The 18032-nt window shown below is 49.7% G+C and overlaps 1 protein-coding gene across 1 annotated transcript in view; it reads left to right on the top strand.

The window, feature by feature from the left end:
- CHST13 (carbohydrate sulfotransferase 13) overlaps nucleotides 1–15206 on the top strand; it is a 30017-nt gene extending 14811 nt beyond the window's left edge. The window contains exons 2-3 of the mRNA XM_062008448.1: nucleotides 10574–10656; nucleotides 13982–15206. Of these exons, the coding sequence (XP_061864432.1) occupies nucleotides 10574–10656; nucleotides 13982–14827 (929 nt within the window). The 3' untranslated portion in view covers nucleotides 14828–15206. The remainder of the gene's footprint in view (nucleotides 1–10573; nucleotides 10657–13981) is intronic.
- The last annotated feature ends 2826 nt before the right edge of the window (nucleotides 15207–18032 follow it).

The raw sequence follows: 18032 nt of genomic DNA on the forward strand, positions 1-18032 counted from the left end.
TCCAGTTGTGCCACACAGCTCTGGGACTCTGGGGGAGCTGTAAGGCAGTGATTGCAGCAAACAAGGGTGTTATTTTTAGGGGGTGATGCTTCCTTTCATCTCCTTCCCAAAGGAAGTAATCTTGGGCATTGGGGGGAGTCCCAATACCTTTAGATCTCTGTGTGGGAACTGTGTGGTTTGAGGATGGAAATGCTGCAGAGGGGTTTGTCCCAGGAGACAGCAGCCACAGAGCTTGTGTGTTTGGTGAGAGGAGACTTGAAAATGCTCTTTTCCCTCTTGTGCAGGAGGTTTGTATAGCTGGATCTCCTCAGAGCTGGGAAGTGTCACCTCAGGTCACTGTCTGTGGTAGCTCTTTGTAGGATTGTGGCTGGGAAGGAGGTACTGGGGGATGCTTCATTAGCAGAGATGTAGGCTGAAAATGAGTGCTGGGATTGAGGTGCCCTGTCACTCTTAAAGAGCCATCTGTGGCTGTTTTGACTCAGCCTTAAGTAGCTTCCCAGAAAGCCAAAAGAGTCCTGTGGGGAGATTTCCAGGGAGGAGACTGTGGGTGATAAGGGCTGGTAGGACCCCTCCATTGTCACCACAGAGATGAGACATAGCCAGGTAAGTGGAGAAGAGGAAGAGGGTAGACCATTGTGCAGACTTCATCCCTCCTCTGCACCTCTCCCTCTTCTTGCCCCAAAGAACAGCTGAAACATCACTTCTACGTGACCCTGGTACCTCAAGTGCTGTAAAACCACCTTCTCCCACATGTCAACGTGCATGGCTTCGTCCATCCAAGCTCATGGGAGAGGCGGTCTGTGTTTCACTGCTGTAGCTCATTGTGCCTGTTGCACGTGGGCTGTTCTCAGTGCAAACCTCTTCATGTGCACGTCCTGTCTTGCCGTGCTCAGTTTTGCCTCCAAGCTGCTTTTATTTGTGGTTTTTCCCATAGCTTTGTGGGTAGCCTTCTCGCAACACATCTCTGTTTCACTCTCTGTAGTTAGTTTCTGAGTGCTGGGAGGGGAGAGGTGGGGGGGGAGGGGGATAATCATTTGGTTTGGCTGTTTTAAAAGGGTTTGGAGGGATGGTAGAAAATGTGTAGTGGTGGAAAAAAAAAAACCCTTGAGCTAAGCTTTCAAGCATCCCTGTGCTGCTGAGATTGTGTTGTGTCTGACCCAGCCAAGTTCAAGTCACTCAGTTGGTTTTGTTTCTGCTGCTAGGAACAGCGTTAAGTCAGGACAACGTGATCCACCAACCAGAGCCTTTTCAGAGCTTCACTCCCTGTGGGGAGCAGCCTGGGCAGGCTGAGCTATTGGAAACAGGGTGTCTCGGGGCCCAATCCCATGCTTGGCTGATTCAGCAGGACCTCAAAACAAGGGTGTGTTGTGCCACCTGAGCCAAAACTTCCAATGGCCTGTTGCTTAGCCCCAAAGTGAGCAGATACGAGTCTTCCAGCCTGCTGTGTTGTGTGGGTGCTGTTGGGGAAAGGTCTTATACAAACTCATAGCAGCAGTCTTGTAAGAGAAGTACACTTTGTAAGTATGCTTTGTTAAGCCCTGTGATGGACCAGCAGATGAGCTTCAGACTCATGTGTGTTTTACTCACCATCCCTATGAGTACAGACAGGCAATGGGTCTGCCTGTGACCACACTGCATGGGTCTGTGTTGGGTGGCAGCCTGGGGCCCATGTCCACCTAACCATCCTGCCTGGGACAGTCACTCACTGCTCACCTGCTGCTGGGAATAAAACGTGGCCTGTGTTCTTAGCTGCTGCAAGAGGGTATTGTCATGAGGCAGAAAAGGCTGAACAAGCCATAAATGGGGAGAAAAGACACCATGTAAAGAGAAACAGAGATGGGAAGGGCCACAGGGGCATTTCCCAAGGTATGGAAAAGGTTGGTCTGGCACAAGAAATACATGTTTGTATTGTAAATATTAGAGTTACAGCGTTTTGCAAGTTGATGCCAGTTCCCCTCCATCACCTCTCCAGCTCTCCACTCACTGGCAGAGCCCCAGGTCAAATACAGCGTTCGTTCTAAAGGGATCTGTTAGCTGCCACGTGGAAGCTGTGCAAGGTGGGGGCCATTGCAAGTCAATAGCTGAGCTCTCTCCTCTGTAATGCAAGTGCTTGGGGAGCAGTACTGTGTGTGGATATAAGATCAGAAAACATCTCTTCTGGTTGTTCTCTGTAGGACTGGTTACTTTCTACTGTTGCTTGTGCCTGTCTGAATACTGTTCACCTGGAAATGCTGTGTCTCCCCAAAATTCTTAGTCCTGTATATGCTGTGCTGCCAAGTGTGCCTGCCAGAATAGGGCCCAGCTGCTGCTTGCCACCTCTGAGGAAGCCCAAGGGGCACAGTCTCCTACAGAAGGAGGGTAAACAAAATGCAGAGATACCCATCAGCTGCCTGGGGGACAAACCTCAGCTCTGGAGATGTAGCCAAAAACTTGGTCTGCTTCCTGAGAGAGCTCCTTCCAACTCCTCCCAGCCCAGGTGGTTCCCTCTGGCTCAGGAGAGGTTCGGAGGCTGCTGGGCAAGTCTCAAATGCCTTGTACATCCCCTGGTTCTCCTGCCCATCTCCATCACACCCAGAAAGGCAATGGATGGGGCTATACTGGAGAAAAACAAACACCTACTTGAGATCTTTGTACACAGTCATCATGTTACTGTCTCACCTTCGAGGGCAGAACAGGACCTGTCATGTCCTGCAGATTCAGGGATTGATGTTCTTAGCTGTGACTGATGCTCTTGGCTCTCCCCCAGACAGGTCTCATATTTGCAATGCCTCTCTCCTGGCACCCACAACCGAGTCTCTGGCACTTGCCACCCACCCCAAGTTTCCTACACTATGACCTCCAGTCCTGTGCCCCACATCCAAAGTATTTGGGATGTTCCCTTTTCCCTTGTGAACTGTGGGAAGATACATGTTCCCAGTAGTGCCACAGGATGGTGTGAGGCAGTGTCCCACCTCACCTGCTACAGGCAGCTGCTGGTGTGATGCAGCAGTGACGGGGAACGAGGGCTGCCATCTGTCTACTTTATCCAAAACTGGCAAATCAAGCAGCCGTGTCCTCCCATCCCCTCCCCACATCATCATGGTATGTGGCGAATCTTCAGCCTCAGCAGAGAAGATGCTCGATCAAACCTGAATATTTCGAGGTGATCCAGTGAGCCAGTGAGCTGGTTCTGAGAGCAAACACCTGCCTGAAGCCCAGCTGGTTACACCTCCTGCTTCTTGTTTCACTTACAGATCCCGAAAGCTAACAGATGCATTTAACCAAATCAAGCGTGTAGCTCTGTTAGATTTCTTTTCCTGTCTTCTCTAGCATTTTAATTTGGCTGCTTTTTGTCTATATCCCTGGCTTCCTGGATTCAGTGAAAATGAGCAGTCCCAGGAATCTGAGTAGATTGGGTTGTCTCTCTGCTGAAGCCAAAAATTTGCGTTCCAAAAGTGAAACATTCCAGTAAGAATAAAAATAGGGGTTTGGTTTTAATTCCCAGAGATGCTTCCTTAGCTCTGAAGATGCGTGAATGGCAGGATTGCCACACTTCCTACAGCTCAGTGCTGCTGGTCAGCTTCTCCATCAGACAGGTCACTACCTTCAACAACCTTAGGTCAGTGGGTCTGGAGTTTGCTGTGGGACTTTTGTACTTGGGTTCCCACATCACAGCCTTTGTGCTTAGATGGAAATGAAACAAATGTGTTCTCTACCAGTATGAGCCCAAGCATAAAAGCCTGAGCTTCCTAGAATTAAACTGCTTCCTGGAGACCAGCTCTGTTCAGCCCAATAGCTCAGAGCCTTCCAAGCAGTGCTGCTCTTCATGTGGACCACTGGCCACTGCCCAGGGATTTGACTGCTGCTTCTACGTGTGATTTCTTGGCCTCCGTGCCCTACACCATCCTCATACAGTCCAAGTGTCCAGATGCTAACGTGTCCCAGGCTTTGCTCGCAAACTGGGAGGGAAAACTGAGCTCAGAGTGCAGGAACAGTCTGGTTCTGTCACTGCTGCTGCCAAGCTCCTTTTTCTTTTTCTTTCTCTCTCTTTTCCCCTCTTGGATGTTGAAACTGAAAATTGGACAGATTCAGCAGCCAGTGGCTGCAGCTAGGATTTGGCTTTGGATAACGGACTCTCAACATCCTCTCTTAAGTTAGATGGCAGCATCCTTCTCCGTGTCTCTTGGGTGCAGTTATTTGATTAGCAGGGAGCCTGTCGTCATGGAGCAGGGCTGAGTTGCTGCAGTCAGGGCCGCGTCAGCCATCGCTCCTGCGACTGAAGCACACAACATCACCCAGGATGGGTGCCAGAGAAGAGTCAGCAAGTCTGGCAAAGCTCGTTTGCCAGGCCCGCAAAGAGATCTGGGTCCTAATTTCTGGTTCTTGCAGTGACTGGCTTGAAGCAAGTACTGATCTTTTTACACTGTAGAGCTCTGGGTGTTTTTTCTGCTTTTGATAAGTGCCCAAAAGGGGTAAGACAGTTCTTTGTTTCCCACTGTAAACTCTTCTTTTCCCTGTGAATGCAGTTCAGCTGCACACTTGTCATGTGTGCTGATACCTTTTCCTAGATTTAGATCAAGAATCCATCACAAACCTGTCGTAAATGTGATGGATTCTAGCCCCACCTCCCCCCACTTCAGAGCTTCTTTGCTTTTTTTTTTGTCTGAGAGAGAGCATCCCCTTCAACAAGGGGCTGCTCCAAGAGCTGAGCCTTCCCACAGCGCCAACAATCACCTATCCCACTCACCCCTCGGGAGCCACAGGCTGTAATTAACACACTGATCATTTTGGGTGGCCAGGTACCATGATTACTTTTTGTCTTTTTTTAGGTTTTGCACAGACACAACAGGAAATGAAGCTGAGGCTGTGAGACAGCAGCAGGGAGACAGTGGTGGGCTCAGGCTTAGCTCCTTGGGGCCTCTGGGGTTCATATTCATATGCAAGCAGGCTTGCTGTCTCTTCACTTCCCTTGGCTGGAGGCCACTCAGTCTCCAGCTTTTAACTCCTTCCAGTGTTTTGTATTGGAGAACACAAGTGGAGCTTTTGGCTCTGCATTGACCCGGGGTCCAGACTGGAAAATGCCTGAAAGCTCCATCCTCCAGCCCAAAAGGAGCTGGGATTTATTCTACTGTGTCTCAACCAGACTCTCACTGAGCTGAGGTTTCCAGACTTCTTCCTATCTGTCACCTGAGCAAGTGGGCATGAAGATGTTCTGCATGTGAAACACCTCTCATCCCTCTTTGTTGGCCTTTGCAAGGGATGGGATTGTTCCCTGGGAAATCTCCCATGGAGCAAGTCCTGAGCTAGCCTGGCTGCCTCACAGCCCTTCTCAGCAGCTCTGGTCTTGCCTTGGTCCCAGGAGAGCCAAGCTCTTAGTGCTGCAGGTGAGCATTGCCAGTGCTATGGATAAGAGTGTTCATTGGGGTTTTTTTTTGCTGCTGTGGCAAATAGCTTACCTGGCATGTTTCAGAACTTCATTTGCCTTTTTTTAGTTCTGATAGCCCAGAACTGATGCATCTGGGACCTCCTGCCATTTCCAGGCACAAAGTAGCAGAAACTGCTGAATTCCAACACTGTGAAGTTAAGTTCTGTTGAATTTCCACTCCCCTGGTCCAGGACAAAGCCTTACTTGTCCTGTTTGGTGTTTCATTCTCTCCCTGCCATGTCAGTCTTTTTCAATGCTTTGTCTGTCACCAGTATCTTTCTGTTTTTACATTGCCTCGCTCCTGAACTTGATCCCAAAGCCAACCTTGGAGATATTCTAGTAAAAATCTGTCTTCTGCCCAGCATTCCCTCCCTTACAATTCACCTTTTAAACTTCACTGTCTCTGATTGAAGTACTTGTTTCCTGTGGTCTGTCATATCTCCCGTGTTACATATATCTGGGTGAAGATCTACCACATATGTTTGATCTACAGAAACAGCTTATTTTGTTCACAGATGAGGTTGCATGAGTATAAGCTGTGCTTAGTAAATGCCATGTTAATTTTATTACCCTATCCAGTTGCATCCACATCTTTTAATTGTTGTCTTCCCTTCAGACTGTTTTCTAAAGCCTTGGTAATGCTAATGTTAGCCTAGCAGGCTTGTTGCTGCCTGAATCTCGTCTCCTAGCCAAATTCAGGCACTGGATTTGCTGTTGTGGTTGCAGAGAACCTCCCTCTGTAATTAAGAGTCTCTGCAGCCAAAACAGCAAATTCTTTCACTGCTGCTTCCAGAAGTCTGGGATCGGCATGATCCAGTCTTTCCCTCCCCTCACACATGTCTGGCTGTCTTTGCAATCAGCTAGTACGCCTAAATAGTCACAGCTTTAAAATCTATTCCCTTTTCCAGGGAGAGCTGGCAGGTCATTGAAACCTGAGATCCTGCTGTGGTATTGATGTCACACCAGTGCAAGAGAATAGCTTCAGTTTTGATGGGACAGCACTAAAATCTGGGCTGTGAGGGGAAAGAAGGAGGTGTGTTGCCTTTTTAAGGTCTGAAGGAAAGACTGAAAGCACTTGTAAGCACAGGAGACTCCAAAATGTGCCTGGGCTCCCTTTCAGGATCATCTCTTTCAGTGATTTCTGTTCATCTTGCCTCAGCATGGGGTTTTCCATCTCATACTCTGCATCACTCCTGTTTCCTTGCTGCATCCTTTGAAGATGCAAAGGACCAATGAGATATTTCCTTCTGCCCATCTCAGGGAAAAACATTTTGGACATACACTGTCTTGATACTTGGTGTCCAAACAGTGATCTGGTAGTTGCCAAGAGTTGATGTTTTCTCCTCTTTAGAAACTTGATACACCTTGGCTGAGTGACATTTCTGCTTTCGGATGCAGTTGTGGTGATGCTGAATTTCCAAGGATTACCACTACATGTGGTGGAATCTGAGAACCTCAGTAACAAGCTGTAAAGTCAGGGTGCGAAGGTCTTGGCAGCTCCCCCATGATGGAAGATCCTGCTGTATTTGGGGCCATAGTGCCAAAATGCAGCACAAACCATTAATTTACTCTGATGATACTTCCTCCTCAACACTGTCATATATTTCAGTGTTCCTTGGCCTTCCCAAACTTCTTGGAGTCCCAGGAGCATCCCAGGGATGGGTAAGCCAGTGGTGTAGGGGATGGGGTGATTGTTTTACACTCAGCATGAACATGTGGAAGAAAAGAGGTGTGTAAATGTCATTGCCCATCTACCCCCTTCCTGCCCCCTTCTCTTCCTCACAGTCCAGGCTGTATCCCAGAACTGATGGAAGAAACAGGCACAGAATTGAGCCTTTCCCCAGCTGCCCCTCTGTGTTTGGTTTCCTCTCCAGCTGTGTAGTTCAGCCAGCTGAGTGGCCCCTTGAGCTCAGCCTTCCTCAGCTTGCCTTCTTGTGGCAAGCGGTGAAGGTGAGGATGGGATGGGGAACACGGTGTGGGATTGGCTGGTGAGGTTGTTGGGATGGAGCAGCGAAGGAAGAGAGGATTTGTGTTCAAATTAGGGCTGAGCTGTGTTCATAGAGCTGCATGATGAGTACCTGGGCTCTAGTGACAGAGGAGAGGACTAGGAGAGGAGTGCATCAGCAGAGATGTTACAGGTGCTGAGGCTGAGGGATGGTGATGACCACAGCTTGGGATCATGGGGCAGAGCTGTATTAGGTGGTGAAGCCTGGTTTTAGCAGGACTGAACTCTGTTTAATCACTGTATGCAGCCTGCCACTGGCTTGGGCGGGTCTTATCAGCCATGGCTTGACTACTGCTGTTATGGCCAGTGTTGCTCTGCTGGGCAATCTAAGATGTTTTGAGGATGCTTTGGGCACAGGTGGCCCAAACTTGTCTCTGTTTGAGTGCACACTGGCAGACCCCAGCCCTGCAGGGGACGGAGCTTTGGTCCCAGGGCACACAGATGGACTCTGGTGCTGGTATGGGGCTGTGCTGAGCTTCAAATGGCTGCGGCTGCTTCATCTTCCCCTCTACCACGGGGCTGAATACTGTCTTCAAAAGTCATTCTCATGGACCAGTCAGAACCCGTTTGCTTTTCTCCTCGGGACACTGTGTATAGTGTGAGCAGATGGTTTCTGAGCAGGGGGACCCTTCCTACAGTTGGAGCCTACTAAAAAGCTGCCATTGGGCCAGGCTCTGGAGAGTTTGGCAGGTGGCCAGGGTAGGGGATGGTGTCATCACTTTGGAGAGTGAAATCTGTGGAGATGCAGTGAGTGTGGAGTGCTGGCATCTCCCCTGACAGCTCAGTGCTCACAGGAGCAGCCTGGCAGCTTTTTCTTCCTTGTTTTTTCCCCCCATTTTTTCTCTTCCTCTTTTTTTCTGGACCCTGCACAACATGAGCATAGGAGGGATCCCAGGAGAGTTTGCCGCTATCTGGAGAAAACACCTTGTTCTCTGCCAAATCCTCACACAGGGGAGAGGCTGGAGGAAAGCCATTTTGCAACGTTTCTGCTGGGGCTGTTGGCAAGAGTCGTGCGAGATGCAGCAGGCCCTGTCCAGCCTTATTCCCCTGCCTCAGGAGCATGGAAAGGCACAGCCCAGAGAAGTCAGAGCATGGATCTGAGCTGTCTGACCTCTGCTCGCTCCTTGCTTTACTGCAGATTTGCCTTTTGTTCACCCAAAAAAGCCTCTTGCCAAACCAGCCAGCTTCTCCTGGGCCATGACCTGACCCTGAACTGAGCAATTTGCATTTCTAGCAGCTTCAAGTCAGCCTGAACCACCTGGGCTTTGCCTCTGTCTCTTGTAAGAAAGGTTCTGGTTGATGCATGTGTTAATCTCAAAAACAAACGCTTCCACATTGCTTTTACTAAATATAGGACAAGTGTCTGCTGTGGTGCAGGGCACTTGCAGACAGCCCACAGCTGGATCATGCTCTTATGTTGAGCAGGAGTTTATCAGCCCTGGGCAGGAAAGGGACTTGAGTTTAATGCTCTCTGCTTGCAGATTTGAGCTGCAGCCAGTTGAGTTTTCAAGGCTGATGTTGTTCCCCGTCATTTGCAGAGGGCTGGGACTGGAAATGTGGAATGGAGCTCCTCTGAGATGAGCACCTCAGCCCAGCGCTGTGAACGTTGGGTCTTCCACTTATCTTCTGTTAGTACAGATGCCATTTCATCCTCTTGTGGGGTAACTGATAGAGGAGATTGAAGAAGAAACTGTTCCTCTCATTGAGTCACATCTCGGTCAGTCCAGCACTGCAGGAAGTGCCGTTTCCCATGAAGGCGCAAGCATATGTGAAATCTTGTGAGGTCAGGCAGTCACTTCCCCTAATTACAGCTCCAGGAATGACTAATGTTTAGTTTAGACCCTGATGACTTTATGCTTCGGAGCAATTTTCATTTAAGCAAAATATAAGCACTTGAAGATGGGATTTGGTTTTTTTTTTTCCTTTTGGCTATTTTGGGTTAAAAAAAATGCTATCTGGAGCTTTTATAACAAATCTGAGTTTGGTCAGTGAGCAAAAAGATCCAGAGCTCCAAACTGTCATGCAAAAAGCCTCTGTGTTAGAAACTTTGTGCTGCCAGAAATGGTTTTCCCTGCATCACTATGTCCCTATGAGGTTTTTAGAAGGATGCACAACCCCCCTAGTTAGAAACCTTGTTATGAGAAAGCTGTCATGGCACCCTCTGCCAACAGACAGGGTCAGACACAAGAAGCAGAGGATTGGGTGAGAGGTGGGACAGCTGCTTGGGGGAAGGTGATACTGCATATGTGAACCTGCATCCCTGTCATGGCTGGCTCCCTGCGTTACGTTTGAGACATCCAGGCCATGTGATTTTGCCTATGTTGTGCTGGAAACAGGTCCCTGGGGCTGAGGTATGGCAGATGAAGTGAATGCTTCATGGCCTGGGAGGTGGTTGCATCCCCATATAATTTATAAGCATGACAACTTGAGCATCTGGGAGTCCAGCACTGCATTCATGGCTGGCCAGATCCAGCCTCAGGTTTCGTGCTGCTGCACAAATAGACCTCCAAAATCAAACCAGCCCAACTGCGTGGCAGGGAAGGGGCGAGGAGTGCTTGGGTGGCTGTCTTCAACTTCAAACACTTGAGGAGATGTTGCTGGTTTAGAGAGGAAAAGACAAAAAAAAGGCAAATAAGAACTTAAAAAGACTTGACATCCAGACAAAGCAGCTGACTAAATTGTCTTTTAATGAATGTGTTTCTGAGACTGGAAATGCAAACTCTGAGCCCATGGGGGGTTCAGCACAGAGCTGCCAGTGTTGGATCTGTCCTTTATCTCTACCAAGCACAGATGTCTCTCTTCTCTGGTGGGGTTGTAGCAAGGCTGACCGGGGTCCTGTCACCTCCTGGGTCATTCCCTTGCCAGTGCAGTCTGAATGCAGTGGCATTTCACAGATGTACGTGGATTAAGCTGTTCCCAGTTCTCTTGAAATTGTAACAAGCTGTTGTCTTTATTTATGGTCTTTTATTTGTTAGAAACCCTAACTGCAGGTTTTGTTAAAAACTAAGAGGGAGAAATAAGCATTGCTTGAGCATCTTCTCCCAGAGCCAAATGGATTTGTCTCTTCCTGGGAGATGTTGCTTCATCCCAACTTGGGCATCACCAGAAAGGGTGAGGGAAGCAGCCCCTCCCAACTCCTCTGAGTTTTCTTGCTCCTTTTCCAGCCACAGAAGACAGAGTCATGAGATCCACCTGGCAGGGAAAGGCCGGCCGCAGCCCACTCCAGGCCCTCTATGACAGTGACCAGGTAAGATGGCTGGGAAAGGGAGATGAAGGGGTGAAGAGTGAGTGTGGTGCTGAGGCTTGACCCCTTATTCCACTCCTCTGGTGTGGGGGGCACTGAACTGTCTGGAACCACTCCCAGGGTCTCTGTGCCTGAGTCTCTGGCCATGTCCAAAAGACCACACTGCTTTGGGGAGTAATTGTTGATAAAAAACAGCTTCTGCCCTTGCTGGTACTTGGGCAAATGGTTTCACTGCTGGTAGGCTGAGTCATAGCTGGGGAAACCCAGGAGATGTTGCCACTTGAGGATTTCAAAGCCAACTCCCGACACCCACTGTTTAGGTATTTGTAAGTGTTGATGAGGTCCCTCCTCAGTCTTCTCCAGGCTGAACAGCTGAGGTCCTGCAGCCTTTTCTTGCAAGAGAGATGTTCCAGATCATCTTGATAACTCTGTGCTGGCCTCTCTCCAGAAGTTCCCTATCACTCTTGAACTAGAGAGCCCAGAACTGGTCACAGTACTTTCGATGTGGTCTTACCAGGGCAGAGGAGAACCTCCCTCAACCTGCTGGCCACATTCTTAATGCTTCCCAGGATATTGTATCAGTGACACATCATTGAGGAAGGTGTCCCACTTGCCCATAGCAGCTGAACTGGAGCTTGAGGGGATGTAGTTGAAGCTGAAAAAGGTGTATTTGTTTTCTTCTACTGCTGGGCAGGCAGTTTTCCCCCCATGCAGCCAGACTTGTCTTAGCACAGAGATCCTCACCCCCAACTTCCCTGCAGGAAACCACCCTTTAACTGGTGCAACGGGCTGGGTTATGGCCACATGCCCCAGCCAGCAAATGTGCCCTGCACCTCCCTATGTCCATGAGGCAGTCATCTTCTGCAGCAGAGGGCAATGCTGGTGGTCCCTGCAGCTGGCTTTGGTCCCCACTGCCTCCCCACTGCCTGGTGCACTGCCTGCTACAGCCACATCTCCTTTCCATATACCATGCTTCATCTTGCTGTCCAGGTTGATGCTTCTATGCTTATAAGCAACCAAATTACATTTTCTCTGGGAAAAAATGGCAAATGTGGACTTCATGGCCATGATGCCAACAAACCCTAATGCTGCTGGAATGTTGTGGGATTATATCCTTAAAAGTGATACTTAATTTCTCTGGCCTTTAAAAAGAAGGAAATAAAGGGAGTAATTTTGCTCTGAAATGACTGTAATACATGCACTTATTCCAGTGGGCGGCTGGTGTAGTCACAGTTATTTGTTGCCATGCCTGCAGACAGTGTCTGTCTGTCTGTCTGGTCCAATAGTTTTGAGTTATGCAAGTGCAGGGAAAAACACCTGAAAAAAAGAAATCACATCAGTAAAATGCCTCTTCTGTTATTTTAGGCACTTGCAAAAAGGGTTTCTGATTTTAAAAGGTGGGGGGGAGCATCCAAAAAAAAAGAAGTTTCTACTGAAAGGTTTGGCTGTGTGGCAAGGAGATGTACCATGAGAATGTCTCTTCAGCTATGGTTATTACATCCGTAGGTGCTGTATCTTCTTCATAGCCAAGCAGCCAACATTGTCACAGTCGTATCTTGGTGGCAGTTAAGAGTCTGTTGATCTGTGTTTCCTCCATCTGAGCATTTTCCCTTATCATTCTCTTGGAAGGAGCAAGGATGGGATGCTTTCTCCTGTCCCTGTCTCATGTTAACGCCCACGCAGGTTCCTGGAGAAAGTGGTCACTGCAGTGAGCTGGACAGATTTATCGCTTTTGTGAGATGAAACCCCCTAATCTCCACAAGACTGCCTCTCCCAGGCTCTGTGGCTCCCAAAGACCCCTTATGGTCCCTCAGCGAGAGGTGAGGCACCTGAAGCATGGAAAAAGGTGTCCTAAGCCATGACAGCTGTCAACAGCAAGGATGTAGCGACCAAGGAGGTGGCCTGTTGCCCTTTGTCTTGAGGTTGCAGTGTCTCTGCAGGCTGCAGAGGTGTTTGCTGTGGTGCCCTGTGATGCCAGCAGGACTGGCTTCACCACCCCAAAGTGGAAGCCACTGTTGTCTTGAGCCATGTCGGTCATTGCATTGCCTTGGAGCTGTGCGGGGCCAGGGCAGCCCTGAGTTGGCACACCAGAGGTGAAGCCCTCAGTTGACAGCTGTGGCCTGGATGAGGTGGTTGGAGGTTCCCAGTGATGACCTTTGGGATGGACACGAAACCTCCCAGTCTTTGTAAGCAAAATGGGGAGAGAGTGGGTAGGAGGAGGAGGGGACCTTCCCCTTCTGAGTTCCTGGAAATGGTTTCCTTCCCCTAACGCTTTAATGACATTGTGATATTTCTGATGAAATCCATGACAGGAAAGGTCACATCCCTAAGCCTGGAGAGGAGTTTCAGATGGGACAGGGGACTCTGGGCTCCTGAGAAACCAATGGAATGGCTGCTGGGCCATAATGCAAGGATCAAAAGGGACAAAGGACCAGGCATATGTTGATGCAAGCACTTCAGCCCATTGTGTGTGTGGAGAGGGGCAAATGTGTGCTGTAACAAATATTTTTTAACCTGTTCTGCCCTCAAACCCATTGACTTCTCATCCAGCTCCTTGACAGATTTTGTTCTCACTTTTGCTCTGACAGGTCCAAGGATATATCCAAGTCATAGATTCATAGTCTGGTAGCATGGTAGGGGTTGAAAGGGACCTCAAGAGATAACAGCCCAACCCACTGCTAAAGCAGGTTCCCCTCAATCAGGTCACATAGAAATGTGTCCAGGTGGGTTTTAAAAGCCTCCAGAGAAGGAGACTCCATACTCTCCCTGGGAAGCCTGTGTCAGGGCTTCCTCACACTTAAAGAAGTGTTTCCTTATGTTTAAGTGGAACTTTTTGTGTTCCACCTTATGTCAAATTACCCCTGGTCCTATTGCTGGACACTACAGAAAAAAAGTGTCACCCCATCCTCCTGACATCCACCCTTTAGGTACTTACAAGCATTGATGAGGGCCACCCTCAGTCTTCTCTCACCTAGGCTAAACAGCCAAAATCAAGTTGCATTCAAAGTCAACGTTGTCCCCAAAAATCCCACATGGGTGACTGCCAAGCCCAAGGAAGGGGGGCGGAATGGGGACAGTTGTGGACCATGTTGCATGCAGGTCATGATCAGCATGAGCGAACAGGTGACAGCTTAACCTCTCCTCTCCTCTCCTCTCCTCTCCTCTCCTCTCCTCTCCTCTCCTCTCCTCTCCTCTCCTCTCCCTCTCCCTCTCCCTCTCCCTCTCCCTCTCCCTCTCCCTCTCCCTCTCCTTCTTCCTCTTCCTCTCCTCTCCTCTCCTCTCCTCTCCTCTCCTCTCCTCTCCTCTCCTCTCGCTTTCTCCTCCTCAGTTTGAGCAGTCCTCACTGCAGGCTGTTCACCAGCAGCGTCGGGAGCTGTTGAGCAACATCTGCAACCGTTACACCCGCAAGCGGCGTCTGCTGCGCCCGGATGACCTACGGCACTTGGTGGTGGATGACACGCACGGGCTGCTCTACTGCTACGTGCCCAAAGTGGCCTGCACGAACTGGAAGCGGGTGATGATGGTGCTGACGGGGCAAGGCAAGTACCGGGACCCACTGGAGATCCCCGCCAACGAGGCCCACGTCTCATCCAACCTGCGCACCCTCTCTGAGTACAGCGTCGCCGAGATCAACCACCGCCTGCGCAGCTACCTCAAGTTCATCTTCGTGCGGGAGCCCTTCGAGCGCCTGGTCTCCGCCTACCGCAACAAGTTCACCCGCAGCTACAACACGGCCTTCCACAAGCGCTACGGCACCAAGATCATCCGGCGGCACCGGCAGGAGCCCAGCGACCAGGCCCTGGAGCGTGGCGATGACGTGCGCTTCGAGGAGTTTGTCTACTACCTGCTGGACCCACGCACACAGCGGGAGGAACCCTTCAACGAGCACTGGGAGCGGGTGCACTCGCTCTGCCACCCCTGCATCGTCCACTACGATGTGGTGGGCAAGTACGAGACCTTGGCCGAAGACGCCAACTACATCCTCCAGCTGGTGGGGGCTGACACGAGCGTCAAGTTCCCGTCTTCATCCAAGACCACCAGGACAACGGACGACATGACGGCCCAGTTCTTCCAGGACATTAGCCCTTTCTACCAAAGGAGACTCTTTAATTTATACAAAATGGACTACTTGCTCTTCAATTACTCCATCCCCTCGTACCTCCGCATCCGATGAGGCAGGGGCTGGGGGGAGAGGTGAAGGAGAGCTGGGTATCTCTCATCTTGCCACAACTCCTCTCCTCCCACCTTGTACTCACCTCTTGGTTGACTTCTTCCCTGTGCCCTTTCTGCTATGGTCTCCTCCACATCCTGATGCCTTGTTCGTGCATGGTCTGGAGGGAGGACACTTCTCAAAACACTGGGACTGGAATTTTTCCTTTCCTTTCCCTCCCATCCTTCCACAGGGAATGGTGGTGGGACTGGACTCTGCAGGGTAGGTAGCCTTGGCTGGGGACTTTCTTTTAACTAAGAGACTCCTCTGCAGATCCAAGTCTTGAGAAGGCTCCTTTTTCGGGCAGGATCCCTTCAGGTCTTTCTCCTCCTTACTGGGCTGTTTGGGAGGGAACATGGTGTCTCAGGGTGGGGAGGGCAGGGTGGGCTGGGTCAGAGACTTGCATAGAACCAGAAATAAAGCAATAATTTAATGTATTTTTTTTCTCCTTTCATTTAAAATTGCTCTCACCTTTTCTTTTTGCCTTGTTCTCCTCTGTCGTCCCCCAGCTTCCTCCACCGTCCCTCATCACCGGGGATGGCAGTGTGGTGTGTTCCTGTGACCAAACATTTCTCCCTGACAAAGACTAGAGGGCTTTTTTGTTCTTCTTATTCCATCTGCTCTCAGCTGGAATTCAAAATATTCCAGAGAGAGAAGGAGGAGCAGGTTTGCAGCAGGTATGATAGAGGCTGATAGAGACACAGAGAGACATAGTTCTCCTGGACTATGACAGCAGAGCTCTCTGTGTCTCTGGATTTCTGGCCCAGCCCAATAAACCCAGGCCCCACACTGACTGTTTTTTAGGAGCAGGTAATGACTGTTTCTGCAAAGCCATATGTACAGGAGGGGTCCAGGAGTCTGTTCAGATGAAACCAGATTGTCAGTGTCCTGCAGGGCTGGCGCCTCATCCCCTGCCACTGTCTGCTGGTGGCTCCCACATTGCATCGGGAGACAGGAGAGGTACTGGGGCAGGTTTCAGTGTCGTGCTGGGATGTGGGAGATTGGCCTTCCCAGTCCACCATCACCTGTTCCTTACTATGGCAGAGAAGATGTGTCTGTGTTTGTATGAGAAAAAATGAAGAATTAAAATGGAGACAGAGACACCTAGAGGCAAATCTCTCTTTGGCTGGCTGGCTTTGGACAATCCATTCCTGGGAGGAGAGGGTGAAACACACAATCAAACGCCAAACCCAGTTCTAGGATTTTAAATTAAAACCAGTCCAAGGAGCTGTGTTTCTTTAAAACCATATTTCAGCCTTTCCTCTTTTTCTCTAGTTCAGCTTTGGCTCGGTGGCTGCCTTTGTAAATAAACACGCCAGTAATGGATGCTGTAGTGTGTCTGCTGGCTTGGCTGTGAACGCTTGACTTATTAGTGCAATACAATGGGAGGTTTTATGAAACCCCAATGCACTTGGGCTCTTTTACAAAATAATGTTTTTATCTAACAACTTTCAGCTCCTGCATCTTAACCTTTTTCCTCCCTGCCTCTGATTGGGTCTGTGCTGCCACTGCTTTCTTGGTTGCTCTGTTTGGAGGCTGGGTTTAGCAAAGCAATGAAAAAGAAAAAGGAAAATTGCTGGTGATCCTGGCAGTCTGACTGATTCTCCCAATCTGGACTGAAGATCTCACAGAAATGGCCTTTCTTGTGTTATCTTAGCATCTCCCCATCTAGCTGAAACTCAAAGCAAAAAACCACATTATATGATGCAACAAATTTCATCTGCAGCAGTCAGGCTGGGAGTGCATTCCTCCTGCTTGCTCAGGGCTCTCATCTTCCCCATGAAGCACAGCCTCTGCTTGGAAAAATCATTGTTTGAGCCACCACAAGCTCTCTTCATCGTGGTTGGTCATGAATCATAATCTGGGGTCAGATTCAGAGTCACAAAGGGACGGATTTTTTTCTCTTTTCTTCTTTTCCTATATACTGTTTCCTGCAGGAAGCTGTTAAAAGCTGATGGCACAGTGAGGGGCAAGGGCAGATACACTGACTTCGTCTCCACTGTGCTGTCTAGTGGGGGGGTGTTGGCAATAGCTGGATATTTGAGAGTCCCTGTGAGCTCTCTTTGGAGAGAAAGGGAGGGAATGGCACCCTCAGGGCTTTGTCTTTTAGCAATATCATTTTAAAACTTTTCTGCAGTGGTGGTAATTTGGTCATTTTGGTCAGCAGCCTCTAGCCCAGCATCCCCATCAGACCTGACCCAGTGACCCAAACAGCAAAGCCACACAAGTAGGGGGTGACTGCAGCTCCCCAGCCTCAGCCATGATCTGCTCAGGGCCAATGCCCTGCTGATATTTGGTCTGTTACAGGGTGTCTTTTGGGTCACGTAGGACCTTTGGAAATATCCACCTAAAAAAATAAGAACCAAACCCTGAACCAACAGCCACAATCCAACCCGTTTAGGTCATAGCCTTGGCTTTCCCCCTGCCTAAATACCACTTTGCAAAGCAAAACCTGCTCATGCAAACAAGAAAACGGCCACTTCGTATTTCTGAAGCCATGGCCTTCATGCCGGGCTGGAGCTTTCCAGGTCTGGAAAGGCTTTGGCGGTGGGCAGCCCTGGCCCGGCCCCTGCCCGCCTCGCACCGAAAGCCGCCGGAGGAGCGGAGCAGAGCGGAGTTAGGAGGACACCGTGCGACGTGTGGTCCCAACTACAGGCGTGGTGACTTCTGTGAGAGTGCGAGGAGCCGCTTCTTTGAGGGGCTGCTTTGTTTTTTGTGTGGTTTTTTTCTTGCCAGATGAGAAAAATATCAACGTTATCTAGGCGACCCCTAAAGTGTAATTGGATTCGGTTTTGTCCTCTGCTTGGGACTGAGAATGTGGTGGCACCTGGTGTGGGCTTGAAACAGAAGGTGATGCCTGGGAGCTGCCCCCCAGGAGTACAGAACAGGGTGTAAGCCCCTCAGCACTGCCCCAGCACCAAGATGTGATTGTGTGATGAAGGGTACAAATGCACCAGTGGGATCCCAAATGGGAGCCAAATGCAGCCCTGTGGGACGTGTCTATCTTTGTGGCAGTGGGGCTTTGGTGTGGCTGCACTGTGGGACTACATACCATTGGCTGTGCTGCATTTTGGCCATGGTCTGATGATGAGCAGAGGTGAAGACTCTTCTTCAGTAGTGTTGTAACTGAAGAGATGAAGCCAGGACCAACCATCTCACCAGGAATGAG

Source organism: Colius striatus, chromosome 15 (assembly GCF_028858725.1).
Source record: "Colius striatus isolate bColStr4 chromosome 15, bColStr4.1.hap1, whole genome shotgun sequence".
Taxonomy (NCBI): Eukaryota; Metazoa; Chordata; class Aves; order Coliiformes; family Coliidae; genus Colius; species Colius striatus.